General features: G+C 37.0%; 1 protein-coding gene and 1 long non-coding RNA gene across 3 annotated transcripts; one reads left to right on the top strand and one right to left on the bottom strand.

Annotated features, from left to right (window-relative positions):
* Positions 1-5,166: 5,166 nt before the first annotated feature.
* LOC311085391 lies at positions 5,167-8,159 on the bottom strand. The gene is made up of 5 exons (XR_014606807.1): positions 8,052-8,159; positions 7,290-7,391; positions 6,477-6,581; positions 6,212-6,327; positions 5,167-5,573 (listed from the first exon to the last, which is right to left on the bottom strand). It is a non-coding gene; the product is annotated as an uncharacterized lncRNA (long non-coding RNA).
* A 1,500-nt stretch (positions 8,160-9,659) lies between these two features.
* Positions 9,660-13,660, top strand: LOC311085081 (sialoadhesin-like). 2 transcript variants are annotated; one of them, XM_084117499.1, is made up of 9 exons: positions 9,660-9,766; positions 9,938-10,006; positions 10,173-10,514; positions 10,588-10,818; positions 12,121-12,447; positions 12,614-12,823; positions 12,909-12,999; positions 13,098-13,151; positions 13,244-13,660. In XM_084117499.1, the coding sequence occupies exons 2-8, from the start codon at positions 9,961-9,963 to the stop codon at positions 13,147-13,149; spliced, it is 1,299 nt and encodes a 432-aa protein (XP_083973625.1). In that variant the 5' UTR covers positions 9,660-9,766; positions 9,938-9,960; the 3' UTR covers positions 13,150-13,151; positions 13,244-13,660. The 2 variants fall into 2 exon arrangements, with proteins under 2 accessions (XP_083973625.1, XP_083973624.1); XM_084117498.1 differs by having other exon boundaries at positions 10,158-10,514.
* The last annotated feature ends 571 nt before the right edge of the window (positions 13,661-14,231 follow it).

Here is a 14,231-nt window from a genome sequence, read left to right as displayed (position 1 = left end):
TATAAAACGGCGCTTCATGTTACAAAGTATGTTTTGGTGTTATTATTACGTTAGTTATACATTAAGCTAACTATACAGTGTCTCTATGTTGTGAGAAATTACTCCTTTACCGAGATCCTAACCCTAACCCTAAGCATGTCTGCACATTTCAATGAACTACAGTACAATGCTTCCTGCTCCACTGATAGAATGACAGAGATATGTGGGTAATGTAGTTTAAAACGTTTAGTAATTAAACAATAAATGTTAAATAAATAATATATTTAATGGACAACTGGATATCTAAATTTTTTATTGTGCAAACCTTTATGACATATATGAGGGACAGGCTGAAATTTGATATTTTACTGTGAGCACTTTAAAAATAACCTTTATGCCAGCTTTCCATATATGTCTGAAAACTGTGGCCAACATTATTTATTAAACATAGTATAAGCAGTTGTCCAGCCAATTTTCTCTTTGATAACCGGACTTTGAGTTACAGCCATTTGAAATGTGCATTTGTTTGCTCTTCTGGGGGCCCTTGCGGGGGCCTGGGGGTGGAAGGACAGTATAATCTACACAGATCTACACATACTATTACTATTACACAAGGATAATGCACCATTCAGTAAAACAACAAAAAAACAGTGCCAACATTTCCTTTTCACCGCCTCTTGCTGCTTATATTCCTGACATCAGTGATATATAGAGTATACTATATAGAGTATACTAGAATGATCAACATGGATCATCTTCAATTAAGCTTTAAGTATTTATAGCAAGATAGCCCACTGCAGCCTCTTGTTATTCACATAGCTTCCTTTTATTTCACTGCAAACTGGCATACATGCAAGTATGTGCAACTTTTGTTGCATTGTTGTCCCAAATATCATTAACCCTTGTGTGGGGTTCATATTTTTGTTACTCAGCCAGTGTTCGTGGGTCTGGTGGACCCGCTGCATTTTTGGGTTTTTAATTCAACACAATCAAAAATGTTATGTTAAAATACTCAACAGATGTTTACTTCATCCCAATTACAAGCAATATAAACAGCATATATGGTTAATATTTAGGGCCCAAGCCCTGAAAGGGCGAAGGCCCTATTGTTTTCGTAAGGATTATTATTTTTTATTTTTTATTTTTTATTTTTTATTTTTTTTCTTCATTATTTTTTTTTTTTTGCCTTTTTGCCACTTTTGGGGCCCTTAACATGCTCAAAAACTCTTGAAACTTTGCACACAGGTCAGAACCTGCGGCCATCAGGGCCGGACTTAAGCTGGTACCCGGGCGTGGCAGGGGGGCGTGGCAGGGGGGCTCGACAGCGCCCCCTGGAATGGGGTCCGAAATCTTGGTCCATATATCAAACACGCTTGCATGTAATAATATGAAACTCAGTACACATATAGATCTCATCGGGCCGCACAACTTTCGTGCTCTAAGTTTTACAAAAGCCCAACAGGAAGTCGGTTATTATACGTTGTTTGGAAAACGCATACAATGGAATGTGAAATACTCCTCCTAGGGAATTCATCCGATCGCCGCCAAACTCGGTGTGAATGAAGTCAAGACATTGAGGATGAATTCTTGCGAACAGATTTTTGATATCTCGAACGGTTTGGCCGTGGCGAGGAAACGAATTTATGGCAAATAATGGGACACAGGAAGTGTGTTATAACTTCTGCATACATTATCTGATCTTGCTGAAACTTCAGCAGTGTATTCGTTGTAAGAGGCCGATCACATGGATGTGACCTTTGTGAGTCAAAGTTATAGCGCCACCAACTGGCAACAGGAAGTGTGTCACTTTCAAAATGCTTTGAAATCACTTTCTTATTTTTACCCGATTTGCTTAATACTTTATGTGTATAATGTAGACACACGGCAGATGTAGACCTGTGAAAGGATTATTGATATCTTAGATACTGTTGCCGTGGCAACGCATCAAACTTTAATATTCTTTTCGGATGCTTTTGAGACTCTTCACATGCTTGAAAATGCATGAAACTCGACAGACACATCACATTTATTATACAGTAGACATGTGCAAAGTTTCAGAAACGGGCGTGGTGGAATGGCTCAGTAGCGCCACCTTTAGTCAAAAATGGGGGCTTAGTTTTTCCTAGAATCACAAAACTTGGTAGGTGTATTGTTCTCATCAAGCAGGACACCTTTCTAATTTACAGTCATAACCTCAGACCCACAGGAAGTCAGATATTTTGGTTTGAATGTGGATTTTCTGGAGAATTTTCTCTCTCTCTGTGTGTGTCTGTGTGTGTGTGTGTGTGTGTGGGGGGGGGGGGGGGGGGGGATTTGTCTATTCCATTTAATCTTTGTTTTTCAAGGTTTCAGGGGCTTTTGGGGCCCTTAACGTGCTCAAAAACTCTTGAAACTTTCCACACAGGTCAGAACCCACGGTCATCAGAGCCGGGCTGAAGCTGGTACCCGGGCGTGGCAGGGGGGCTCAACAGCGCCTCCTTGGACACGGTCTGAAAACTTGGTCCATATATCAAACACGCTTGCATGAATTAATATGAAACTCGGTCAAAGAGTATAGAAGCCCAAGAGGCGAAACTCTGTTGTGTTATGGGTAACAGTCTGTAGATGGCGCTGCGGAGGCGCGTCCGCCATTATGGACTGAAAGCTGCTGAAATCGTTAGCGCCAGTCAATGGCAAAATCCATTTTAGTAGGTGTTTATAGTTCATGTGTGCACTTGCTAGATTGCACATCTTTTTTGTACCTTTCTGCCTGTAATAGGACATTCACAGATTGTTTTTGTTCTTGCCATTGAAACGTTCACTGTGTGCACTTTCATTGAAGATGTTGAAAAGACAAGTTGTTCATATTTTTGTGATATTCTATGTAAAATATTAACTGTCTTTAGAAATGTTCATTTATAATTTTATTTATTTTTCCAAATCATATATATGGTGATGTTCACTAATTTCAAAATCAACATTTGAATAAATATCTTATTACTTATATCTAATTACTGTGTGTCTGCCTATAGCCTATATTATTTCTTGAATTTCTGTTATTCATATAACAAGGAAAATGCATAATAGAACATAAATATTGATAGATTAAAGTTTTGCAATAATTTTATAATTGTATCTTTGCAAACCGTAAGTGGTAGGCTAATGAAGCCGATTCGGTGGGGGACATACTCTTACTAAAAAGTACTATAGGAATCTTATAGTATTTTGGGACAAAATATTGTAGTAATCTTATAGGAATACTATAGTAATTTGGGACATACTACAGAAGTACGATAAGACTACTATATAAATACTATAGCAGCTTTAAAATATTATAGAGGTATTACAGAACATCACAGAAGTATGTTATGTTCTGTTATGTTCTGTAATACCTCTATAATATCCTAGAGCCGCTATAGTATTTCTATAGTAGTCTTATAGTACTTCTACTATTTTCCTAAGGGTAATTAGGCCATGCATAACCAACACATAGACGTATATTTTCTGTCATTTAACGTCATTTAACGTTGGTCATCCTCATTAATGTATTTTAAATTGTTTTCATATTTAGATATGACGGCCAGAAAAAATTAAGTTATGTTAAGTTTTTGTTTTGTTAAGTTTTTTAGTGCCATTGACTCCCATTATTTTTCGGCGTTTTCCTTCAGTTTTCAGTCCATAATGGCGGCCGCGCCGTCACGTCATGGGGGCAACTGTTGCTATGGAGCGTTCTATTGCGTTTCGCCTCTTGGGCTTCTATACTCTTTGACTCGGTACACATATAGATCTCATCGGGCCGAACAACTTCCGCATTCTAAGTTATTAGCTCCGCCCAACAGGAAGTCGGCTATTATGGGTTGTTTGAAAAGCGCATGCTGTGGAATTTAATGTACTCATCCTAGAGAATTCATCCAATCGCCTCCAAACTCGGTCAGCATGAATTCAAGACATTGAGGATGATAAATTCCGGACGGATTTTTGATATCTCGAACGGTTTGGCTGTGGCGAGGAAACAATGGCGAGAAAAGAGAAACACGAAGTAATATAACTTCTGCATACGTTAACTGATCTTGATGAAACTTCAGCAGTGTGTTCGTGGTAAGAGGCCGATCAGATGGATGTAACTATTGTGAGTCAAAGTTATAGCGCCACCAACTGGCATATATATATATATATATATATATATATATGCCAGTTAAATATATATGCCAGTAAATATAGCTGCGAGCAGCGATGGAGGGCCCAAGCCGGTGACACCGCCACCCCGGTGGCTTTAGTGTAATTAAAGGCACCAGGGTGGCGGTGCCACCGGCTTGGGCCCGCAATCGCTGCTCGCAGCTATATTTTCTCTTTACCTTTGTTAGATCACATTTAAGAATTGCAACCTCGTGTGGGAATGGCAGGAGTAGAAACACAAAACTCACTCTTGACTCTTTCACACTTACACACAATCTCTCTCTCTCTCTCACACACACACACACACACACTCATGCACACACATACACACACCCACAACACACACACACACACAAACACTCACTTGGATATGTGGTGTACGGTCACTCTCCATAGGCATAATGGTTTTTCTAATTTACAAACTGTATAATCTATTCCCCTACACTAACCCTACCCCTAAACCTACCAATCACAGAAAACTTTTGGCATTTTTTGAATTTCAAAAAACACCATTTAGTATGTTTTAGTATGAGGACACAGATGTCATAAACCATATACAAGAACATACACACACTAACAGCAAGCCCTGACAGGAGGAGGACAGAGTAAAGGTACACAGGACCTACAATTTCCACACTTTTATTAGCCCCGGGTCCAGTGGACCCGAACATCCTGTGTGTAATATAAATGTGTTGGGGGGGCGTACAGTGTGTTTTCATTGAAAATGTGTTCTGATATATATTCCTCACAGAAAATGAGCCAAGGCCAATGGGTCTCAGTTTGAAAAAATAATTAATTGTATCATTTTTCTTTTGATAAAAAATGAAAAAGGGTCCAACAGACCTGAACACCATACAAGGGTTAACCAGATCTGAAATTTTTTGTCCCAAGTAAAAGAATCATGGTCATTAATTATATGTAATTATTTATAAGTTATTAATTATATGTAGTTATTTTTAAAGAAATAAGAAATTAAAATTTCTCAAATAAAAATGTATATTTACTGTACCAAACACCACTTTCAATACACAATAGTCACTATACTTTATTAAACAACACTTTATTGGAGAACAAAGCATAAAGTTGATAAAGTAGCATAAAGACAAATGAGATTCAAGATAAATAAAAATGTGTCTTCAAAAATACATTAACATCATATGAATCCATTCACAGCTGCTGAAGCCACAAAACGAGTGCCAGATAATCATATTCAGTCACCTACAGAAAACAGATTTGATATTGTGTTGGAAAATAATGATTCATTATCACAGCTAAACTGGTTTCTTGCTCTTCCCTGTATGTCTCTATCGTGTTCTTCTTCCTCGTCTAAATAGTTTGTTCAGTTGAAGAACAGAAGATGTGATCACTGATGTGGTGTAGCTTTTTCTCAACCAGAAGAAGTCTCAATATCCCATTGTCAGGCGTTCTCCAGTCCTGGTCTGAAAGTAAAACAAAAAAACAGAAACCATTCAAATAAAGTTGTTTAATGGACAGTCGGGTCAGCTTATGTTCTGCGATATTTAAAGCAGTGATGGTTTACTCTGGCCCTCAGCGTCCACTGTCCTGCACATTTAGCTCCGACCTCAAACCCTCCTGCCTATTGTCTAGAAGTAAACCTGAAGACTTTGGTTAAAATTTTCAGATGTGCTCGATTAGGGTTGGAGGTTAACTCTTAACTAACCTCAAAAAGTAGAATGCAAAGGGCCAGAGTTGCCTGTTCCTTACAGAAATTTACAAAGCAGCAGTCAGTACATTATATAATATACACATTTAAGTATATATATATATTATATATATATATATATAATATTGCAGCACATAATATAAGCTAAGTACTGAACAAAAACAGTTTTACCCATATCAACAGCAACATATTTTAAAAGATTTTTAAGAAAGGCATGGTCTCTTTTGAGCCTTTGCCAGTGATGCTTGATTTCTTTCCAGACAACATACTCTTCTGTCAATTGTTTCAAGAGCTTCACTTGGTCAAAAACCAAGTGATAACCTGTACAATGTAAAATTGTCAACATCAAATTATGTACTACATATTACAGCATTGTTTCAATACAAGACATACCAATGGACTCGCGCACTTTTCTGTCGTCTTTGGGCACCAGATGTTCCTTCCTCACCCGAAACAAAAGACTTATTTGATTAGCTTGCGTTGATATAGGGACTGGTCTTCCTTCTCGGCTGTAAAACAAGAAAGTCTCGACTTACTCTATGTGCAATTACTATTGTTCTTGAAACATAAATTAAGACAGTTATAAATAAGTTAATTTACCATATGATTCAGGGGAGAACATTTGATGAGTAAATACTGATATATTTAGAAACTTTACCTGGGAAGGGCTGATCACGGCAAGATTCGCTGCGACTCACTAGTAGCTCTTGTGAGGGTTGAGTTTGATATTGGTAGAGCTTTAAAAAAAAAGGACTAAGTAATCCTGCAAAACACAAAGGAAGGTAATTTTAATACATTACTTGCAAATAGTCAGTTTATAACTGTAGGATATGTTTTCTGTAAAGAGTGTTGCATAATTAAATGTTAAAAGCATTTTTATGTATTAAGTTCACTGAAATGTGGGCATTTCTATGAATAAAAGTATGTCTTTAATAGCAAGCAATAATCATGAAAATGATTTACATGCAAACGGGACAGTTATCAGCAGTGTAACTGATCTGATTATGACAAAATAATCGAGTATCTGATGTCATGTGACAAGTCAGATAAGCTTTTCCACTCTTGCAAACAGAGGTAGGTTATGAGGTGTGGAGAGACATCATGTATCACTGGAACATAAACAGACAGGGACCAATTTGCAATTAATATAAACTTTCTGGCAGTGTGTGTGACATCCGACAACTTTCCAAGAAGTGGCGCAACTGATTTACAAATATCGCGATAAATATGTACAGGAATTGAGGCAGTAGCCAATGACAGCACTAGGAGTAAAAGCTGCAGGATTGTGTACGAGTATACAAATATGTACGAGTATCGTACGAATTTGACAACTTGTTAAATCTTGTGAATTATTAAGACTTTCAGTCTATGTTTGTACTGATTGGGCTATGGGTTTTGTGAGAAAAGTTTTAAGAAACAACAAATGCTTGATAAAATGTTTGATTTAGGGTTAAAACCAACAGATACATACCATTGCGAATATTTGCCTTTGCAGCTGTCCGTCTCCTCCGTTTACTTCTCCTCCAACAATAATGGGCTGACTGAGTCCGAAAGGCCCTTTTGGTCTTTTCAGCTGAAAAAAGAGAAAAGAAAATATCATTATGTATAATATATAGGATTATTTAAAGGAAAAAGTACTGATATACCTTACAAATATTGGATGTTACATTATAAAGCCTTACAAGCATGGCAAGTGTTGTGGTTAATATGCATTTACAACAAATATCACTTATATATCAATACTGAGGTAAAAGCATGGTAAGTTTTGTGATTACTGTCCTTTACTAAACCAATCACAGTAAAACTATGGTTACTGTGGTAAAAGCATGGTAAGTGTTGTGGTTACTGTGCATTTACAATAAGTACCACATTAAAACTACAAATAGTGTGGTAAAAGCATGGCAAGTTTTGTGATTACTGTCTTTTTACTACACTTATCACAGTAAAACTAATGTTACTGTGGTAAAAGCATGGTAAGTGTTGTTTTTACTGTGATTCTACTACAAATACAACTTTGGAACTAATTGTAGGCTACTATTTTTAATCTGATATGATTATCTAGGCCTATGCACGTCACGTGACAGGCAGTGTTAATCACCCTGTTTTGAATTAGAAAGCAATGAAACGCAAAGTCTCCGTGGAGATGGCAGATATAATGGCAGATTAATATTGACAAACAGAAAAGACATTATATCACACATCATTAGGACAGCGTATTTAGGTATTTACTTACCAACATCTGACACACGTGAACTGATGCCAAATATCGCGATGGGTTCGGAATGAGACTTCTTCAGCGCGATTTCCTACTGATAAAATATAATTTAAAAAATATCAATAAACAGCAAAGCAATCCAGCTTCCCTGGCAATAAGACCGAAATAATAACATTAAAAAAAAATACATAAAAATACATATGATCTCGTGAATAAATGTTGATTAAACAGCTTCTCTTCTCGATAAATGATAGAAGAAATTATAAAAATATAGCTTTCTGCACAAATGTGCAGAAAGCTATATTTTTATAATTTCTTCTATCATTTATTGTCATAAGAAATGGCCACCTTACAAATCAAAAAGTTTCTAAACACAACTTATTGTCCTGACTCAACAGTTTTTAATCAAACCTCCGATAAAAATACGTTATCCAGCTTCTTAAAGCAGTGTCTATGACAAGAAAACGCTAAAACTGCAATTACTTGCAAGCGTCTTAGAGCGTTGTTAAACTCACCTTTTAATGTCGTTTTGCCTGCAGTTGAGGGTTGCTTTGGTCAAACTCACCTCTGAATGCCGTTAACTGCAGGTAACTGCAGTTGAGTGTTGTTAAATTCAACGCTGCGTTGTTAAACTCACCACTGAGTGATCACGTGCGTTGTTAAACTCACCGCTGAACGCGCTAAACCTTTGCGGGGACTTTGATATCAGATTGCGAGGGGTTTTAAACATCAAAAACCAGTTGGAGGGCCAGATAAAAATGATCTGGGTGCCGCCATTTGACTCGCCCTGGCATAGATAATATTTTGTAGCCCAATGAGAAAAAAGGGAGTAAATAATTTAAACAAAATGAACAGCATTAGCTGCTACGTGTGAAAAGAAACCTGCTTTGGATGTATTATGTTCAGGACAAACGTAATAGCACTGCAATAGATTGGCTATATTAGGTTAAGGACCAACGTAATAGCACTGCTTATATTAGGTTAAGGACCAACGTAATAGCACTGCTTATATGTTGGCATGTAACGTAGGCTAATTGCGATTTGCAAAATAGTTTCCTCAGAATGTATTTCATGTGATACAGGGTTGCATAAAACACACACACATAAACCAATGGGAACCACACATGGGTCAAATTTCACATACCATAGGGGCATCATAAAACCCCCATATTTGGATATATCCGGTAATAAACATGCCAACATAACAAAAACATTACATTAACAACCAAAACATTAACCATAAAACCATAAATTGTGTCCGTGAGACCCATGTAAACCCGGGGTGTGTGACTCTGTGCGGCATTGGGTCCATAATGAAAGAATAATTGAAAATATGGATACTCAGAATAATCAAATATCTAAATTAAATCATAATCAATATTTATGATTATTTTCTAATAAGAAACACAATCTAAATTTGATTATCATGTGAAATTGGAGTCAGATTAAGCGTAGAGCTAAAGTAATATTGAAACTAAATTCTAATAAATTAAGTGAACTTCACTGGAGCGCTGAAAAGACATACACACATTATCCCTTCGCCCACACCGTTGGATTTTCATCATTGGGTCAATGGGTGGTCTTTACACCAACAACAAGTGGGTAAAAGAGGTTTTTTCTTCTTCAGAAAAAGGAAGGAAATACCATCATCTGTTCGCCTGGTCAACTTCAGACGCTGACAGCACTTTTGCAACAGCACACAACTTCTTCATAGGTGGAGAAATCTGCAACATGTAAGTATGTGAATCAATCATTTCAATTTGTTTTAAGAAAATTGTTAAATTGACATTTCCTTAACCATGTTCTAACAAATACAATTCATTAAGGAGTTATTGAGATAAATGATTTTAAATTATTGTGTGCCTCTCTCTCCACATTTTTTTTTTTTATTCTGGACAAACAAGTGAATTATTTTCAAAGTTTAAGCATGGACTTCAGACTCATATCACTGATCCTACTTATACACATCTCGGGTAAGATTATTGTGTTAATGGATTGTAGTGTATAAATGTCTTATCAAAATTAGCATTATCAATATACTTTAGACATTTTAGACATTTTAGACATGAAGGAGAGTTGCCTCTCTGCTGTCATGTGGTTTGTCATATGAGGATCTTTCCTCAGGAAAGCTTTCATCAGGTTCTCTAACACTGGACTGCCTCTCGGTGACCCGTGAAGATGTTTGTGCTCTGAGCGAAAGCCCTGTGCAGCTGAGATGTTCTCATTCCAACACCAACATCAAAACTGTGTTCTGGTTCAGCCGGAAACAGAGTTCAAACTGGAGAAAGAGTGATGAACCTGAAGATTTGACTTTAGACTCGGACTACTCAGGACGGGTGAAGCAGGAGTTCAGAAACGACTATTCAACTCTCACAATATCAGACCTGAGAGAGAGAGACTCTGGAGAATATCAGCTCATGTTCATCATGAAGGACGGAGTTAAACGTCTCAGCTCAGCCGCCTTCAATCTAACAGTCACAGGTGAAACTGAGTCTCATTTGAGTTTTCATTTGTAATGGGATCAATTATTTTGTAATTCTTTATTTTAATTTAGACCTGCAAGTGAGGATGAATCCTGAATCTACAGACCCGAGCAATCAGAGAGTAAATTTGACCTGTGATTTTTCCTGTGATTTGACGTCCAGACCGCATAATTACTTCTGGAAAAAAAATGGACAATATTTAAATATTAATTCCAGAATCATTTCTGTTCCACCCAACGAAGCTGATGGCAGTTACGCCTGTTTTCTTACTGCAGATCTTAAGAGTTCCTCCTCTCCTGTGTGTGAGTGTGACACTTGATATGTTTATTAATAAGCACTCATATAATATCAGTGTTCATACATGAGTGTATGTGGACACGTTTAAAGTTTTTTTCATATCAAGATGATTGTTCATTATGAAAATTCTTTGCAATTTTCTCATGCAACTTGTCTGTTCAAATCAAAGTGTACATGGTGTCAGGGTTCTGCCCTGGCAGCCTTGTCTGTGTTGTCTTTGTTTCATGTCTCTATGTTTGTGTTGTGTGTAAGCACATGGCTTTGTCTTTGTTTGTGTTTGCCATGTGCTCTTCTTGTTTCGCATCCTTGTTTCCCGTTACCATGCTCCCTTGTTTAGTCCTTGTCTAGCTTGATTGTTTTCACCTGATCCTCATGTGCTTTTCCCTTTATACTGTGCCTCTTTCCCTCATGTGTTTGCTGGTTTGTTATGTGCGTGTGTTATTGCTCATCATGTCAGTCAGTACTACAGTTAGTGTTTCTGTCAGGTCTACCTTTGTATTATTTTTTTTGATGGATATTCTTTTCTTTGTTGCTGATTTTTAGTCGAGTCCTAGTCTTTATTTTGCTCTAGTTCTCCCAAGCTTTATTTCATCTCTTGTTTTTGCTTTTATTAAATAATATTTTAATTATCTTCTCTTTAGCTTGCCTTCAAGGTTGCAGTCTTGTTTCATTTCTTTGTTTACTAGTTCCAGTTATTAATTTATAACATTTTATTTTCCCTTTGCTATAGCTCCAGTTATATTTAGTTTCTTATTGTTTTCTTGTGTTCTAGTTTTTGACAGTTTTTATTTTGGTCTTGTTTTTGTTATCTCTTGAGTCTTGTCTTGTGTGCTGGTTCCTTCTGCCTGACAGTTAGACTGGTTTAGGGTCTGTGTGCAGCAAGTATAAGTTCTCTGCTTCATGGTTCCTTGCCCTGTCTTCACCACAACCATCTGCCTGGCCTGGTCACGTCCTCAGCAGTTCTTCGACCTGTTGTCCTCTGGAGTTGGTTCCAGCAGTCACCCACAGCTGTCCTGTCGTTGTATCCTGTTGACCCTTCTGTTTGGACTGTTCCTGCCTCACCCTCTCTTGTACTGTCGTCTATTAATAAATATCACTCCCTTGCTCAGTCTGTGTCTGGGTCTCCCCTATTTGAATCCTGACACATGGGGTCTGTCCCAATACCCACACTTACAGAATTTGCACTTGACCCCTCATCTGTTTGTGTGACTTTTCCTGAATTTGTGGCAAACATTCATCTTGTTGTGATCAAGCCTTAATAAAGCCTTAATTATGACTTTCACAACAGGACTCTGTGTCTCTTTCAGGTATTTCTAAGAGCGGCTGCTGGGATGTGTCTTACTCCTCTAGAAGAGTCTGTGCTTTGATGGGATCAACAGTAGATATTTCCAGCACATACTCACATCCCTCTGGTTATACTGTAAGTAAAACATTCTGGCATTACTTTAAGCCTGGTCACTTCAAGGATCTGCGTGAGGAGCATCAGTTCGCTGGTCGTGTGGAGTATGAGGGAAACACACTGAGAATCAAAGAGCTCAAGATGAACGACTCTGGAGAATATCAGTTCAGGATCATCACTGACAGGACAGAAGGAATATACTCTGGATCACCTGGAGTCATTCTAACTGTTACAGGTAACTGATCATGATGGATTTGATCAACATTTTAATGCCACTTTTAAAGCTTTTCACAAGCCAAAACTATTGTAAAAAAATAAATAAAAAATAAATAATTTTTTTTACATGACTTGTTGTAATGATAGGCCCTAACATTTCATCTTACTTCAACTCTGTTTTTCAGATACGCAGGTGATAAGCAGCCCAAACATTATATCAGAGGGACAAGAAGTGATATTAAGCTGTTCAACTAAATGCACTCTGAACAACAAACATACTTACATCTGGTACAAGAACGGACGGCTGGTAACGGATGGATTCACTAAAGCCAACAAGCTGTACCTGGACTCAGTCAGCAATGAAGAGCTTCAAGAGTATTCCTGTGCTGTAGAAGGTGACACATCTCTCATGATACGTGTGCTTTAGTCTGAAATGATTGTTTCTCTGATAGTCATGATTCACTTCTTTGTGTTGTGAAGATCCAGTGGACAGCACAGCGTTCAGCCATTATACAGTCATTCTGCTGGTGTTTTTACCTCAGTTTCTCATAATAGCGGCTCTGTGGATGTGGTGAGTAAAAACATCCAGTGAAATTCACAATTGAATGATGAACAGTGAATACAATTAAGTGAATTCATATTATAAGAATGTGAATTATGATTCAACAGGTTTTTCATTAGAATGCATCTAATCTTAAAATCAAATGGAAGACAAAAGTGAAGGTGAGAAATGATGTATATAGAGAATCTGCTATAAGACATGCATTGATAAACACTGTGAATGTATTTAATGTCTTTCTATTTGTCTGTCTCAGAATCTGATGTTCCACATCTGTTCATCTGCTGTCTGTCCATCAGAGCTGGTGGAGTGATGATGTAATTGTGTTCTTCCATTGTGAGATCATCACCTAGCAACAGTCAGAACTATCAACAGCGACACAGTGATACAGTGATGTCATATACAGTAACCTATCAGTGACTGCCCAGTTTTCATAATCAAACAAAACGATAGTACAGGTTTATTTATTTTTTTCCTCCTTATGCTTAATTTAAGAAACTTTTTATTCTTTAAATATCCTTTAAGGATACACTTTAATGAAGTGGTGTCAATTTATGTTCTGTTTATCTATAACTTATGAATCTTTATGTTTTAGTGCACACTTTCATATTTTATATTTCAATGGATGAACTGTAACCGCAGTAATGATGCACAACAAAATCAATAAAACAATTAAATAAGTGGACAGATTGTTTATTAACCAGGATTTGTATTCTACTTAATTCTACTTTTTAATATCTGTGGTAAGCTGGCTGTGACGTGGGGTGTCAATATTTGTTTTCAGGATGTCTGTTAATGGCATGAAAACACATTGAAGGTCCAGACTCAGTGACATATCAACTATTCAGTATTCACTTGACTATTTTAGTTTCCCTGTTCTTTTAAACAGTCTAATTTTTGCTTTAGAGAAACATTTACTCAAATCAAAAACATTGCAACATCTTTGGTCTACACAAAGAAAACAGTAGCATCAGCAGTCAAATAAACAAAATATAACAAACACTATCTGGACTAGTAAAGTAATAGTAGAAGGTGTAAGCTTCATTTTTGGGGAAAAACATGCACTACATTCTGGTATACAACATAATCTCTTTGTAGCCTGGCATTACCTGAGCAAAATACAAAATCAAAGTGACAAAAATCTATGTTTCTTAGAATTCAGTTCTTATAAGACAGTTTCTTAAATACTGGTCATAAGACGATCCTTTAAGGCTTAAGATTGATATTAAGTGATCACTTTTAAA

Source organism: Abramis brama (genome assembly GCF_963993115.1).
Source record: "Abramis brama genome assembly, chromosome: 6".
In the NCBI taxonomy this organism is placed as follows: Eukaryota; Metazoa; Chordata; class Actinopteri; order Cypriniformes; family Leuciscidae; genus Abramis; species Abramis brama.
Note: the sequence above shows the minus strand (reverse complement) of the source record. Positions and strands in the feature narration are given on the sequence as shown.

What these genes read in the sequence shown, in the direction of transcription:
- LOC311085081 (XM_084117498.1), top strand. Translation starts at nt 9,961, where the DNA reads ATGGACTTCAGACTCATATCACTGATCCTACTTATACACATCTCGG. An exon ending in AGTCATTCTAACTGTTACAG is followed by an intron (nt 12,448 to 12,613) that starts GTAACTGATCAT and finishes TCTGTTTTTCAG; the next exon opens with ATACGCAGGTGATAAGCAGC. An exon ending in GTATTCCTGTGCTGTAGAAG is followed by an intron (nt 12,824 to 12,908) that starts GTGACACATCTC and finishes TGTGTTGTGAAG; the next exon opens with ATCCAGTGGACAGCACAGCG.